At 54.8% G+C, this 13,349-nt stretch overlaps 2 protein-coding genes across 6 annotated transcripts; both read right to left on the reverse strand.

Moving 5' to 3' along the window:
• Positions 1 to 208: 208 nt before the first annotated feature.
• Positions 209 to 5,257, reverse strand: SMIM41 (small integral membrane protein 41). Its single transcript, XM_088836890.1, has 3 exons — positions 4,202 to 5,257; positions 3,447 to 3,572; positions 209 to 2,524 (listed from the first exon to the last, which is right to left on the reverse strand). The coding sequence occupies exon 1, from the start codon at positions 4,733 to 4,735 to the stop codon at positions 4,463 to 4,465; it is 273 nt and encodes a 90-aa protein (XP_088693016.1). The 5' UTR covers positions 4,736 to 5,257; the 3' UTR covers positions 209 to 2,524; positions 3,447 to 3,572; positions 4,202 to 4,462.
• Positions 5,258 to 7,058: 1,801 nt separating this feature from the next.
• ATG101 (autophagy related 101) lies at positions 7,059 to 12,939 on the reverse strand. Of its 5 annotated transcripts, none has more exons than XM_055394348.2 (4): positions 12,804 to 12,939; positions 12,385 to 12,508; positions 9,359 to 9,686; positions 7,059 to 7,759 (listed from the first exon to the last, which is right to left on the reverse strand). In XM_055394348.2, the coding sequence occupies exons 3-4, from the start codon at positions 9,608 to 9,610 to the stop codon at positions 7,355 to 7,357; spliced, it is 657 nt and encodes a 218-aa protein (XP_055250323.1). In that variant the 5' UTR covers positions 9,611 to 9,686; positions 12,385 to 12,508; positions 12,804 to 12,939; the 3' UTR covers positions 7,059 to 7,354. The 5 variants fall into 5 exon arrangements, with proteins under 5 accessions (XP_055250323.1, XP_055250325.1, XP_055250324.1 ...); XM_055394350.2 differs by lacking the exon at positions 12,804 to 12,939 and adding an exon at positions 12,228 to 12,384 and having other exon boundaries at positions 12,415 to 12,797; XM_055394349.2 differs by lacking the exon at positions 12,804 to 12,939 and adding an exon at positions 12,739 to 12,757.
• Positions 12,940 to 13,349: the final 410 nt, after the last annotated feature.

The raw sequence follows: 13,349 nt of genomic DNA on the forward strand, positions 1-13,349 counted from the left end.
GTCTTTGCTGTTCACCTGAAACTATCAGAACGCTGTTATCAGCTATACACAATAAAAAGTTACACAATAAAAAGTTAAAAAAAAAACACTCATGGAAAAGACAAATGACATGTTCCCAGAAACAGGGTGGGTGGCTCTACAGGGTGGAGATGGTCAGGTTTGGAGAAAAAAATAACATCACACGATAAACACAGTGTAGAAAGCCTTTTATCTATAGACAAGCACACTATATATTTGATCCTTATGACACTGTTGCCTTCATTTTAGGGATGAAGAGACTGAGATTCATGAAGGTTTATAATATAGAATTCCATGCATATGCTCACAAAATTCACTCTCATGTAGAGGCAGAAGCTCTGGCCAAAACGTGATCAGACCCCCAATTGCTGTTGTTCAGCCACTCAGTCGTGTCCAGCTCTTTGCAACCGGATGGAGTGCAGCACACCAGGATTCCCTGTCCTTCACTAGTTCTCAGAGTTTGCTCAAACTCACGTCCATTGAATCAGTGATGCCATCCAGCCATCTCATCCTCTGTCATCCCCTTCTCCACCTGCCTTCAGTCTTTCCCAACATCAGGGTCTCTTCTAAAGAGTTGGCTCTTCGCCTCAGGTGGCCAAAGGACTGGAGTTTCAGCTTTAGCATCAGTCCTTCCAATGAATAGTCAGGACTGATTTCCTTTAGACTCTCCAGAGTCTTCTCCAGCACCACAGTTCGAAAGCATTAATGCTTTGGTGCTCAGCCTTCTTTCCAGTCCAAATCTCACATCCATACACGACTACTGGAAAAACCATAGCTTTGACAAGACAGACCTTTGTTGGTAAAGTAATGTCTCTGCTTTTTAGTATGCTGTCTAGGTTGGTCACTGCTTTTCTTCCAAGGAGCAAGCGACTTTTAATTTCATGGCTGCAGTCACCATCTGCAGTGATTTTGGAGCCCAAAAAAATAAGTCTGTAACTGTTTCCATTGTTTCCCCATCTATTTGCCATGAAGCAATGGGACCAAAAGCCATGATCTTAGTTTTGAAAGTTGAGTTTTAAGCCAGCTTTTTCAATCTCCTCTTTCACCTTATCAAAAGGCTCTTTAGTTCCTCTTCACTTTCTGCCATTAGGGTGGTGCCACCTACATATCTGAGGTTTCTATTTCTCCCCGCAATCTTGCCCACACTGACCACAGGGAGGCAGTAGAGAGTCGGTGTGAGAGTCACTGCCCCACCTCCTACCTACCAGTAGATGTGGATCTGGGTGTGGAGAGGGAAAAGCTAGCACTGAGAAGAGACCAACGGAGCCGGGCTGTGGCTGGGGTTGCTATTTCAGGATCTGAAACAGTCCAAACTGGAGCGGGCCCAACATGCTGCGTGCTAAGTCACTTCAGTCATGTCCAACTCTGCAACTCTATGGAGCCCACCAGACTTCTCTGTCCATGGGATTCTCCAGGCAAGAACACTGGAATGGGTTGCCATGTCCTCCTCCAGGGGATCTTTCTGACCCAGGGATCCAACCCGCATCTCATGTCTCCCGCACTGGCAGGTGGGCTCTTTACCATTGGCCCAGGGTTACCACTAATTCCAAGAGTCAGGAGCTGGAAACATTGACTGTATACTCCAACTTTACATTACCAGCATATTTAATAACAAGCCACAGGAAGTGACAGGGCAGTGATGAGGCACTGCTGGGGCACCCAAGACCTTCAAATTTGGGACACTGGCCTACCGCCCTCAGGAGGGACAAGTCACTAGGCTGTCAGACCACAGCCACCCAGCACCAGAGATGGGATTAGGCCCAGCAGGCATGAGTCTGTCAGCATCTGGAGCACTGAGCATCCTGAGGGTGTGGCCACTTCAGTGCCCAGGACGCACAACAGTTGCCAGGAGGCCCATTCTTTCCTGGGGGCTGACCACCCAGGCCACACCATGAGCACTTCAGGAGGTTGGATGGAGCAGGTCAGGGGCAGCAGCTGTGTGCAGGAATCCCAGGTTGAGGTCTCACCACAGTCCAGGTTTCTCAAAGGCTGTCATCTGTACTGTATGTGGATCAAAGTTTCCTTGTGTGGCCGGTAGGACTGGAGGAAAGCGCTCTGGGAGACACACCATGCCAGGTTTGGGAATCTGTAATAGATAGCCGCCCCCATCTTTGCTGGAAAGGGAGTCAAGCAATGACAGTCCTTTCCACCTCAGGGTGAGACTCAGGGTTTAGAGGAAGAGTAAGCCAAGATGTCCACGCATGCATGGACCCAGCCTTTCCATCAAGGACAGTGCGGGCTAATGGAGCTTGTTGGGATCCAAATGCCTGGCCTCACTCCACGGCACACTGACCTGCAGTCATCATCCCTGCCACTCCCAACCTGAGCCTGACAGATGGCGTGACAACAACACCCATTTCCCAATTTTCCGAATTCTTTCCCTCCCCACTCAGTCTGACAGCCTTGACCAGGGTCAGAGTTTCTTAGCAAACGTCTCAGGCTCTTCCTCCAGGAACACTGAGGTCCTCCACAGCACACACCATGGGCCAGCTTCCCAGGCACTGAGCTGAAGGGACAGCAAAGACAGGAAGTTGGATGAAGAAAGTCTTTGCCTACCCCTTCTTCACCCCATCGCTCCGTCCCCAGTCCTGCCTGGGTGTGAGCAGACACAGCCTTTCCTGCCATCAAATCTCCCTACACCCCTAACACCACCCAGACTTGAACCTAAAGGCCAACCCCAGTCATCATCTTGACCTCTGGTCCCTCTGCCCTGTCCACTTGGATTTCCTCAGATGTATATTCCAGCTGACCCTCTGAGCTCACCCCGCCCTCATGTTCAGGCTAGAAAAGCTGAGCCCAGTTACCAGGGAGTTGTTGGGGCACCTGGGAGGCCATTCGCAGCAGCAAGCAGGTATCCAGAAAGGCTGCTGGGGAGTAGGGGTGGGAGAGAGGACACCAAGGGGGAGGGGGGAGTTGGGGTGCGAGTCCCAGAAACCATATGCCAAATGTGTGGTGTGAAGGTTCATTCTTTGGGGGAGAGACACCATATTTTGCATCAGCATCTCAAAGAGTGATGAGAAATCAGGGAAAGAGAGAACAGAGCAAAAGGGGAGACCCAAAGGGTCCTCGCTCAGGGATACCACTCCCACCCCGGAGCTCGAAATCAATCAGGAGCCCCAGAGTCCAGTTTCAGCTCTGTCATTCACTCGAGCAGGTCACTTTCTTCCCTCTGAGCTTTCCCATTTGTAAAATGAAGGCCTCACAGCAGACATGGAGACTCCGGCCCAGCTGGAGAAGGAGGAAGGCACACAGGCAGGAGATGGGAGACAGGACGGAAATACAGCAGAATGTTGTGGGCAAGGGGCAGGTGAACTGGATACAGGAAAGAGAAGGCGTTCCAGCCCCTCCCCCAGGACACAGCAAAGGGCAGTGGGGAATGTCCCTGGGCCCAGCACTGCTGCCCTTGGGCCAGGAGCAGTCACACTCACCCCTCACTGCCCTGGCCAGCCCTCTCTCCAAGGGGGTGGGGGCGGCGTGCCTGAGGTGAGAAGTCCACAGCTCAGCAAGTCCAGTGCGCACAGCTGCCCGGGATTAACACCAAATCCTGGGCTCCTCTACGGAGGGATCACACGTCGTCGCCTTCACAGCTGCTTAGCTGCACGTTGCCCACTCAGGCCCCTCACCCTCACCGGCCCCTCCTCACGCACCCCGCCCTCCCCTCTCAGGGGCCAGCCAGGACCCTGCCTCTGCCTTGGCAGACAGGAGAGGGGCTCTACAGTGGAAGGGGCAAGAGAGATCAGAGGCACCTCCAGTGAACAGCCGCACCCACAAAAACCTCCCAGGAACCCCTAGGTGCGACCGCGAAATAGAGAAGGACAGAGAAGGCTTCCCTCACTGGCCCCTGTGGCTTGGCCCGAGACAGCCTTGGCCTAGAATTACCTTGTCTTTAGGCCACCCAGGCCCTTCCCTCCAGATGGTTCCTGTCCTTGGGGAGAGAGAGGCAGGAGGGCCAGATGGAGCCCCTACAGCTGGGAATCCTCAGCTCCAGCCTCCTGGAGCAACGTGCTTCTGAGGCCTCCCGGCTGTTAGGAACCTTGTCACCTACCCCCCCCAAGCACACCCCAAAGCTGCTTGCTCTGGGCCACGTGCATTCCCCCCAGCCTGAGGGGGAGGGGGCAGCACACCTCTCCATCCCCCAGGGTCATCCAAGCCCCTGCTTCTCAACCCACACCCCCATCCGTACCTGTACCTCGAGAGGGAGGCCACAGTGAGGAATCTTACTCGAATCGCCTCTGAGGGGAAAGGCTTCCGGAAGGAGAGGAGGGGAGAAAGAAGAAGCCGGGGCCTGGGAGGGCTGCGTCTCTGTCACCTGTGCGCACTCTCACCAGCATCGCGGCAGGGCTCCCCGCTGCAGATGTCGGGTGCTGGGGGGCCGCTCCCTCAAAGTCTGGCGTGGAGTCCACGGGCCGCCAGGAGGCCGCGACCCCCGAACGCAGCCGGGCGCCTAGGAGTCGTCATCGACGCTGGCGCCGCCGGGCTCGCCCTCCCGGGACGATCGCAGCTCTCGGGCCAGCAGCGCCGTTAAACCCTGGGCGCGGAGCAGGAGGCCGGCGCCCAGGAAGAGGACCCCGCAGAGCACAAGCAGCGATAGCACGCCCAGCACCGCCGCCTGCACGGCGCGCGGCCCCTCGGGGGGCTCCGGCGGCACCCCCGAGTGGTTGCAGCAGAAGCTCTGCCAGGCGCCCCGGGCTGCGGGGCCCGCCTGCGAGCTGTTCATGCTTCGGCGCCGGCTGCCCAGATGCGCTGAGGACCGCCAGATGTGCCGGAGCCCAAGGTCGGCGGGTGGGCGGCAGCTGCGTCGGGGAGGGGCCCAAGGGGCGGATCCCAGGCGCCGTGCGCCCCCACCCCTGGCGCCGAGCGAGGAGGCTCTTTCTAGACAAAGAAAGGGCTCATAGCTACCGCCCAGAATCCCGGAGACCGGTGTACTTCTCAGCCCAAAGGCCCACACGCCCACTCATGTGAACCGACCCATGCACACAACCAGACAAAGCCAGGAGTCCTGTCCCCAGAGCTCTCCCTCCCCCTTAGAAAAGGTCAGGAGATAGCCCTCTCTCAGAACCCTTAAGCCATTCTAGACCACATTCCAGGTGCTGGCCACGGTGCTGCCCCCACTGAGCAAGACACAGGACAAGCAAGGGCCATCCCTGCTCCTAGGCTTTCTGTCCCTGGGCCAAAGTTAAACGCTGCTTGGGCTTCCCTGGTGGCCCAGTGGAAAAGAATCTGTCTGCCAGTGCAGATGTGGGTTTGATCCCTGGGTCAGAAGATCCCCTGGAAAAGGAACTGGCTACCCACTCCAATATTCTTGCCTGGGAAATCCCATGGACAGAGGAACCTGGCGGGCTACAGTCCATGGGGTCACAAGAGTCAGACACAACTTAGCTACTAAAAACAACCAACGACCTAAGTGCCACTGGGACAGGAGGCAAATGAGCAGTGTCTAGAACCTTAGTGATGCATAGCCTTCATCACCGCCTTGGGAGCCTCCTGGGGCTGGCTAAGCAGGCCAGTACCCCCTTGGTCCCAGGTGTGATGGAGGGGAGGAGGAATTTAAAGGCCTGCCCCCATTCCTCTGCTCAGGCCCGAGGTCAAGGAGAGTTACAGATCAAGGGGAAAGATTTGTCACCAGGGCTCCTGTCCTGACCTTAAATAAACCAGTCCCCTACCCCTGGGAAGTCACAATGCCAAGGGGGATAGAGATGCTATTGAACTGCCCACTGAAGGGAGCCTGCTGCCAACTGGGTGTCCCACAGTCAAGCCAGGGTGAAAGTCTGGAGCAGAGCCTGGCTACAGAAAAGCACAAAGTCTGGGGAAGCTGGGATGGAGGAAAGACCCTCCTGCCCAGGTCTCCTGAGAACTCCTGTAGCAACCCTGAGCGCTGTTTAAAACAAAGTCACTGTTAGTGAACAGCTGAATCAGCCAACTCCTCAGAGTAAATGAGCTGGTCTAAGGAGAAAAAGGGCCCCCAGACTGCAGCAAGCCAGGTAGGATCACATCTCATTAAGGACTTGCTGATAATGGGCTTTCCCCATCTCCAAACCCCTGAGAACCTCCTGAGTTCTCCAATTCACCAGTGCCCCAGAGGCCAAGGGTATGACATCACAAAACTCCTCATGAAATAACACATGACCAAAAAGTGGCCTGAAATGAGAAAAATGTGCAAACACTTCCTGGCCATCCTGGTACCTATCTGCTCCAGGACCATGGACAAGACCCCCAGACCCTGGCCATTTCTCTTTTAGCACTGCTGCTTGCTTATAGACTGTTCATTTAGTTTGGTTAGAGCTTGCCCCTGTGTACCAAAAAGCATTGTAAAATATGGAAGAATAAATCAATGAAAAGCACACTAATCCTGACAATATTTGCCTAGAAATGGATATGAGATTCCAAAGTGAAACTGTTAGTTGTTCTGTCATGTCTGACTCTTTGCAACCCCATGGACTGTAGCCCACCAGGCTCCTCTGTCCATGGACTTCTCCAGGCAAGAATGCTGGGGTGGGTTGCCATACCTTCTCCAGGGGATCTTCCCAACCCAGGGATTGAACACAGGTCTCCTGCACTGCAGGCAGATTTTTTACTGTCTGAGCCACCACAGAAGCCCATGTCAGCCCAAACCCGAAGTGTCACAGACACCAGCCTCAAGGTGGCCAATCTCTCTCCACAGGGAGAAGACACCAAGTCAAATGCGCTTTCTGTGGAAGTGGGGGCCTGCGTGTGCTCTATGGAGACAGAGGAGATATTCTTTGGGGTCATCTGATAATATAAAAGGCAGGTCATAGCTTCCTTAGGAAGGGAGGAGAAATAGCACAGCCATATCCAAAAGCAGCAGATCCTGATCTGTGTCATCATGGTCACACCTGCTTATGTGAATGTCCAACAAAGTACAAGATCAATCAGCTTTAATCTATCTTCAATCCCATCATGCACCCCCATCTTGGAATAATGCCCTCAACACATTCAGATGTTCCTCAAAGTTCTGCCAGAAAGTGTTAAAATGTTTCAGGGCCTAACACCAGTCAAGGGAGAGAGAGCTCAACCCAAACTCACATTCTCAGCTTTATTCACCATCCTAGCGATGGCTTCTCTGTACAGTGTAGGAAAGGGGAACCTCCCCCCCAAAACCAGGAGTATGGAGAGACAGTGCAGGCCAGACTTGACCGTCAGTGAAGGTGCCGAGGACGACCAGAGACTGGCAACCACACCACGAGGAACCCAGGGCGGCCCTTCCAAGTTTCATCAAGGACCCGGAGCGGGTTCCAGAGCCCCAAGGGCCTAACAGTACGATCCCCAGAAGCCAAGGCCCATAAGCCGTCGAGGAGTGCCGAGGCCCCGGAGAGGCCTAGAGGGCCAGGGTGTCTTTGATGAGCCTGCGCATAGTGGTGGTGACAGACGAGCCCAGGGCGTCGGTGATCTGGAAGGAAATCTTATAGAGGTAGGGCTGCACGTCCCGCAAGCCCGTGTCGAACACGTTGTCCACCTCTGACTGCGTGGGCATCTTGGGCAGGTATTCGTGCCGGTTCATCACCTCCACAATGTTGATGATCTTCTCGCAGAGCTTCTCCCCCACCTTCTCCCGGCAGATCTGCCGCTCCTGCTCCGTGGCCAGGGCCACCACGTGCACCTTGACCGTCCACACTTCCCAGGGGATGCACTCGTCAGAGAAAGGCCAGCGAGACTTCTTCTTCTGGTAGAACTCCAGGGACATCTGCCCCAGCCCATCGCCCCCGGAGTTGCGCAGAGCATCCTGGGGAAGGAGGAGCAAGAGTGAGCAGGCCAAGGCCGCCACTGGGTTCTCACCCTGTGAGGGCCAGCTTCCTACGCCCCAGAGAATCGCTCTCTTTCTCAGACCTCCAGGGAGGGCAGGGGACGAGACCCAGAAAGTAACGGATTTGTGTAAAGTGACACAAATGGCTCCTCTTAAGAGCAGAATCCTCCTTCATTCCCGTGAAGACAACCTAAACTCACAGTTTCTCAAGAAAAGCCCAGTGATCCTTGAATAGAGACAGAAGCCAAGGAACAGAGCGGGTGGGAGGGGAAGGACAGACCACATCTAGAGCTTCTCCCCCTTCTCCTCTGAGAAGCAAATGGGGCCACCTGGTCTAATAAATCTGCCTGTCCCCCCATGGGGTGCGATGGCCCACACTCTTCCTCCCAGTGTAGCCAAGACCCTAAAGCAGCTTTCTACCTTTCTCTCTGAGTTAGGGTCAACCCAAAAGTAAGGATGCCTCCCTCAACTCCTTAACAGCCCATCAGGAAGTAAGTCTCTCCTTTACTGAGAAACCAAGCTCCCATTCCCTCTGCTGACAGTAACAACAGCTGCCACTTCTACAGTGTTTCCTGTGTGAAGGCTTTCCAGCATTTGACATATTTGACTCACTTAATCCTCGTGGTGCACATACCCAATGAGATGGGTACAGCTTTCATTCCAAATTTACATATAGTGAAACTACAGTCCAGAGGAGCAGAGTCACTTGCCCAAGATCACACACTTGTGGGTGGTAGAGCCTGGCTCGAGTCCATGCCCTTAAGAGTGCACTGTTTCATGTGCCTCTCATAGGCATCTGGAGGACAGGGGTCTGAATACCACTGCCTCCCCTGAAGGGGGGCTGGGAAACTCATGAACGTGTCCTTTCTAGGCTTGGAGTGATGGGAGGGTGGGGAGTACCCTGTGGCTGGTAGAGAGCCCAGCCCCTATGAGGATCACACGTCTATGGAATGGAAGCCAGACAGACAACGCTCCTCCTCCAATCTCAGGAAGGGCAGCTCAAGAAATTCCCTTGGTTAAATTTTAAAAATATGCACTCACTGAAAGAGTGAAACACTGCAACCCTGAATGAAGACAGAATTAAAAATCACACCTCCATTCCCGCCCCGAGATGACCAATGTGAGCAGCCTGGCGTGTCCCTTCCACTTTTCTCCTGGCCCCTACAGGCCCACACAGACACCTGCCACACCGCCCACAGGACCCTTCTCTGGGACAGCCACTGCCTGAGCCCAGCAGCCCTCCCTCTCAGGGAATCTCGTATGAGAAAGGCCCCAGTGTGGAAGCAGAAGCAGAGAGGTGTCAGAAGAGAGGAGGCCAAGAGTGCAGAGGCGATGATCAGCCCAGGGGCCCTGGCCGCCCGTGCTCCAAGGGCTTCCTGCTCTCTTTGCTGGTATTTTTACAAGGCCCCCTCACCGACCCCCCTACCAAGCACTCCCCACCCAGAGGAGCTCTGAACACGCCTGTTCCCGAGAACCTGAAAGAACCTGATATGCACACCCAGGAAGGGGAAGCTGGTCCAACAGCGAGGAGGTGATGACACGCAGCAGCCACCTGCCGCCCACTGCACCCCACCTTACCCTGAATTCCCCGACGACCTTGCGCAGAGCACGGTCCAGCTCCTCCGAGGAGACACGCACATAGGTGAAGTCAATGAAGTCGCAGTCCACATCCTGGGTGCCCACGGTGCCGATGGAGTAGGTGCCCTCCTTCTTGTAGTGGAACTTGCCGGTGCTGCGGTGCAGGAGCACCGTATGCAGCACGGCCAGCATGGCCTCTTCCACCTGCCGCCCCTCCACCGACACCTCCAGCACCTCCGAACGACAGTTCATCCTGTAGCCGGTGGCCCACGCTGAGGTCAGGGACCAGAGCAAAGACGGTGGCGCTTCACCCCACCCAGGGGCCACCCTGCAAGAGGAGCCAGGTCAGAATGTGGTTACACTTTCTGCCTGATCGGCATGTCACCCGTTCACATCCTTCCAGGCCCAGCCCTGTCCCCAGCCATCATGGCCCTTCTCTGCTCTGCAGCCGCACATGCTGGCAGAGGACCACAGACTCTTGGGATGGGAGACGGGGAGAGCCTCAAAGCTACCAGTCCACACACCCCTCTGGCCTGAATTCTGTGACGGCATCCAGTGTGGTTGACAGCACATGCTCACTGTGAACCCCTGCCAGCCCCAGCCCTTGCGAAGCTGCCAGGATGGAGGACAGACAGGCAGGTAAACTTCACCAGGGTAGTGAGACGCCATGATGGGGGTGAGAAGAAAAGGAAGACTGGAATCTGATCTCCTGGGGCCCTGAATAACCAGGCATCTGGACTCTGTCCCAGGGGCGGTGAAGAGTCCATGTGTCACTGTCCAACACTGAATCTGCGCATCAGAAAGCTAACTCCAGCCGTCGGGTGAAGACTGGCTCGTCACTATCCAAGGGGCCACAGACTGCTCTGAGAAGTCAGTGAAAGCTAAGACTGAACTTGAAAACCTCACTGACACACACACACCAAACCTCAGACTCTGACGTAAAACTTGCCAATTTAAGGGACTCTCCTGGTGGGCCAGTGGCTAAGACTCTGCACCCCCAGTGCAGGGGGCCTGGGTTCGATCCCTGGTCAAGGAACTAGATCCCACATGCCCCAGCAAAGATCGAACAGCCTGCGTTCCACAACCAAGACCCGGTGCAGCCAAATAAATAAATATAAAAAAAAAAAAAAAAGCAGTTTGTCAATTTAAGGCAGAAAGGGTTGGGCAAGGAGTCCAGTTAGAGGGCACCACAGTCGTGCCATTTCCAGACAATGCAATGGGATGTGGCAGAGTGATATGCAGAGTGCAGGGTTTCCACATCCAATGGCCCAGGGTCCGAATCCCAGGTATCCGGTAACCTGCTCTCTGACCTTAAGCCAATCACTCAAGCTCTGAGTCTACTTTCTTATCTGTAAATATGGAATAAAATAACACATGTAAAACACAGCAGGTTGGTGGTTAAGAGCAGGGACTCTAAAGCCAGACTGCCTGGGTTGGAACCCCAGCTCTCTCATCAGTTCACTGTGTGATCAAGGGCATGTTCCCTCACCCCTAAGTGCCTCGGATTCCCCAATCTATAAAAAAGGGATATTCACAATAGCTACCTTGAAGGGGTCCTCTCCAGAATAGGGTGAGTTAACATCTGTAAAGCACTTGAAGCAGCTCCTGGCAAGCACTAAGCACTCAGTATGAGCTGCTCTAATTACATTATTATTGCTGAGAGATGACGAAAGGCTACAACAGGACTAGGGGAGGGAGTGGGAAGGGAAGAACAGACTTGAGAACCAGAACTTCATCAGTAACTGAATATGAGCTGAGAAGGAGAGGGAACAGTCAAATTTCTTAGCTAAGAAGGTTCAGCTTACACACCTCCCCTGACAGGGAATTCACCACCTCTCCCAGCAGGTCATTCCAGTCTTTTCAAAGTTCTACTCAGAGACTCCCTCTATGGAAGGACTTTGTCTCTCAGTGCTTTAAACTGCTAATCTTAATTCTGATATCAAGAGTCACACACAGAATAAGTCCCACCCCTTTCCCACAAAGGAGCCTTTCAGATATTCAAAGGCAACTCTGCCATCACCCCCTTGCTTCTTCTACAGGTTAAAGCTCTCCAGTCCCCATAAACATTCCAGCTTCACATCACATGTTAATTCCTCAGGGGTGGGCAACTCTCTTCAAAGTGTACTGGTTTGTCTCTTTGCCCCTGAAGTCAGGGAGGCAGTCCACATACCACTCAGAGATCAAGCTGGCTCTGCCTCTCAGCTGGCAATCGGCCCAAGACTACCTCTATCATCAGTTCTCTTTCCACAGGTGTTAATCTTGTCTGGTCTCTCCTACTAGTAGACAATTCTTTAATGGCAGCGACTGTATCCTATTCATCAGTGGAATCTCAGTATACCTGGTTCCGAGTACACAGCACCTGCTCAATTCATCCTGAAAGGATTGCTGGACTGATTTATCCTATATATACCCTTAGGATGAACAGGGCTTCTTGCTCACTTCTGCCCTCTAGTCTAACTCCATCTAGCAGTTTCCCATCTGAAAACTCCCAGCTCTGGTCCAACTCTTTTCTTCCTGCTCAATTCATCCTGAAAGGATTGCTGGACTGATTTATCCTATATATACCCTTAGGATGAGCAGGGCTTCTTGCTCACTTCTGCCCTCTAGTCTAACTCCATCTGGCAGTTTCCCATCTGAAAACTCCCAGCTCTGGTCCAACTCTCTCTTCTTCCACAAACCCCCTCTGGTGTCCCCCACAAACCGTCAAACAGGCCACCCCTCTTTTCACTTTTGCCCCAAACCCAGGTTCTTCCCTCATTCTCAGTGCTATTCAAGATTCCACTTCTTCAGGAAGTCAACACGAACCAACCCCATCCTCCTTCCCAACGCGGCCACCTTTGCTCTGTGATGAGCTTGTCTGCTCCCTCACCCTCGACCCCCCGTGAGCAGGGGACTTTGCCAGGGCAGTGCCTGGGAAGTCTCGTCCCTTCGGTGCCCCCAAGGCCCGGGTCTGCAGAGTACCGGGCAGACGCTGACTGATGCCTCCTCTGGGTCAGGCCGGAGCCTAGGGTTTCCCCCAGCCTCACCTGACGCGGAGAGGCTGGCACGCGGGTCACTCAGGCTGGATCTTGCCCTTACTCCTCACGCACAGGTACGCCCTCCGCAGGTACGCCGAAACCTCCCCGCGCGCCACGAGCCGCAAGAGACAGGCTGAACGCAAAAACACAAAGTTATTCGGCTCCGCATCGGGAGACCCCGGCGGACGCAGGGAGGACTTCCTGTCGGGGTTAAATTTCTCCCGCCGCCAGCGCCGGCGAACCTCCACGGTCCAGGGACGCGGGAGGAGCGGAGCCCCGCGCCCAGCCTGGCCAGGCCCGGGGGCTCGAGGCGCGCCCGCGCTCGCACAGGACAAGGGCCTCACGGCTAGAACTGTCTCCCACCTCCCAGAACCCCCGTCCGGGACCCGCGGGGCACGAAACGGCCCTCCCCGAGGAGACCAGATCACCTCGGCAAGAGGCGGTGCCGGCGCCGGAAGACCTGGCCCGCCCCTGCGCGCCCGGCCGGCCCCACCGGCTCCGTCGGCCGCCGGCGGGGGCGCGAGCGCAGCTGGCCGAGCGCTGACACCCGGGCAGCTGCCCGGACCGTTCTCCCTCCACACCAGCGGACAAGGACAACCGCGTGGTGCTCTATATTTTGAAGATTGCTTTCTCCTGGATTACGTCTCGGATTTTAAGATTTGATGGTAAGACGTATCCCCCTCGTTTGGACGAGTCCATTTAACCCCGCCACCGAGGATGTTGTTGTGTTTCGGCTGGAACAACTCACTTCCGCCATAGAGATGAGAGGGAAGGAGGGGCCTGACGAGCCCTGTGCTGCCTCCCTAGGCGGAGAGGAGTCATCGGCAGATGGGGCCGAGACGTGGTCCCCAATTCTGGCTTCAGAGGACTGGAAGAGGTACCGATCCCCTAAGAGGAGGGACATGGCATTTGGAGAGGTGCCCTGGAGATGAGCTCAGGCCAGTGTTCTGAGTGGGAAAACTTTAGTTGGTTCG

This window comes from Moschus berezovskii, chromosome 6 (assembly GCF_049115385.1).
Source record: "Moschus berezovskii isolate FMDL1 chromosome 6, NW_MosBer_1.0, whole genome shotgun sequence".
Taxonomy (NCBI): Eukaryota; Metazoa; Chordata; class Mammalia; order Artiodactyla; family Moschidae; genus Moschus; species Moschus berezovskii.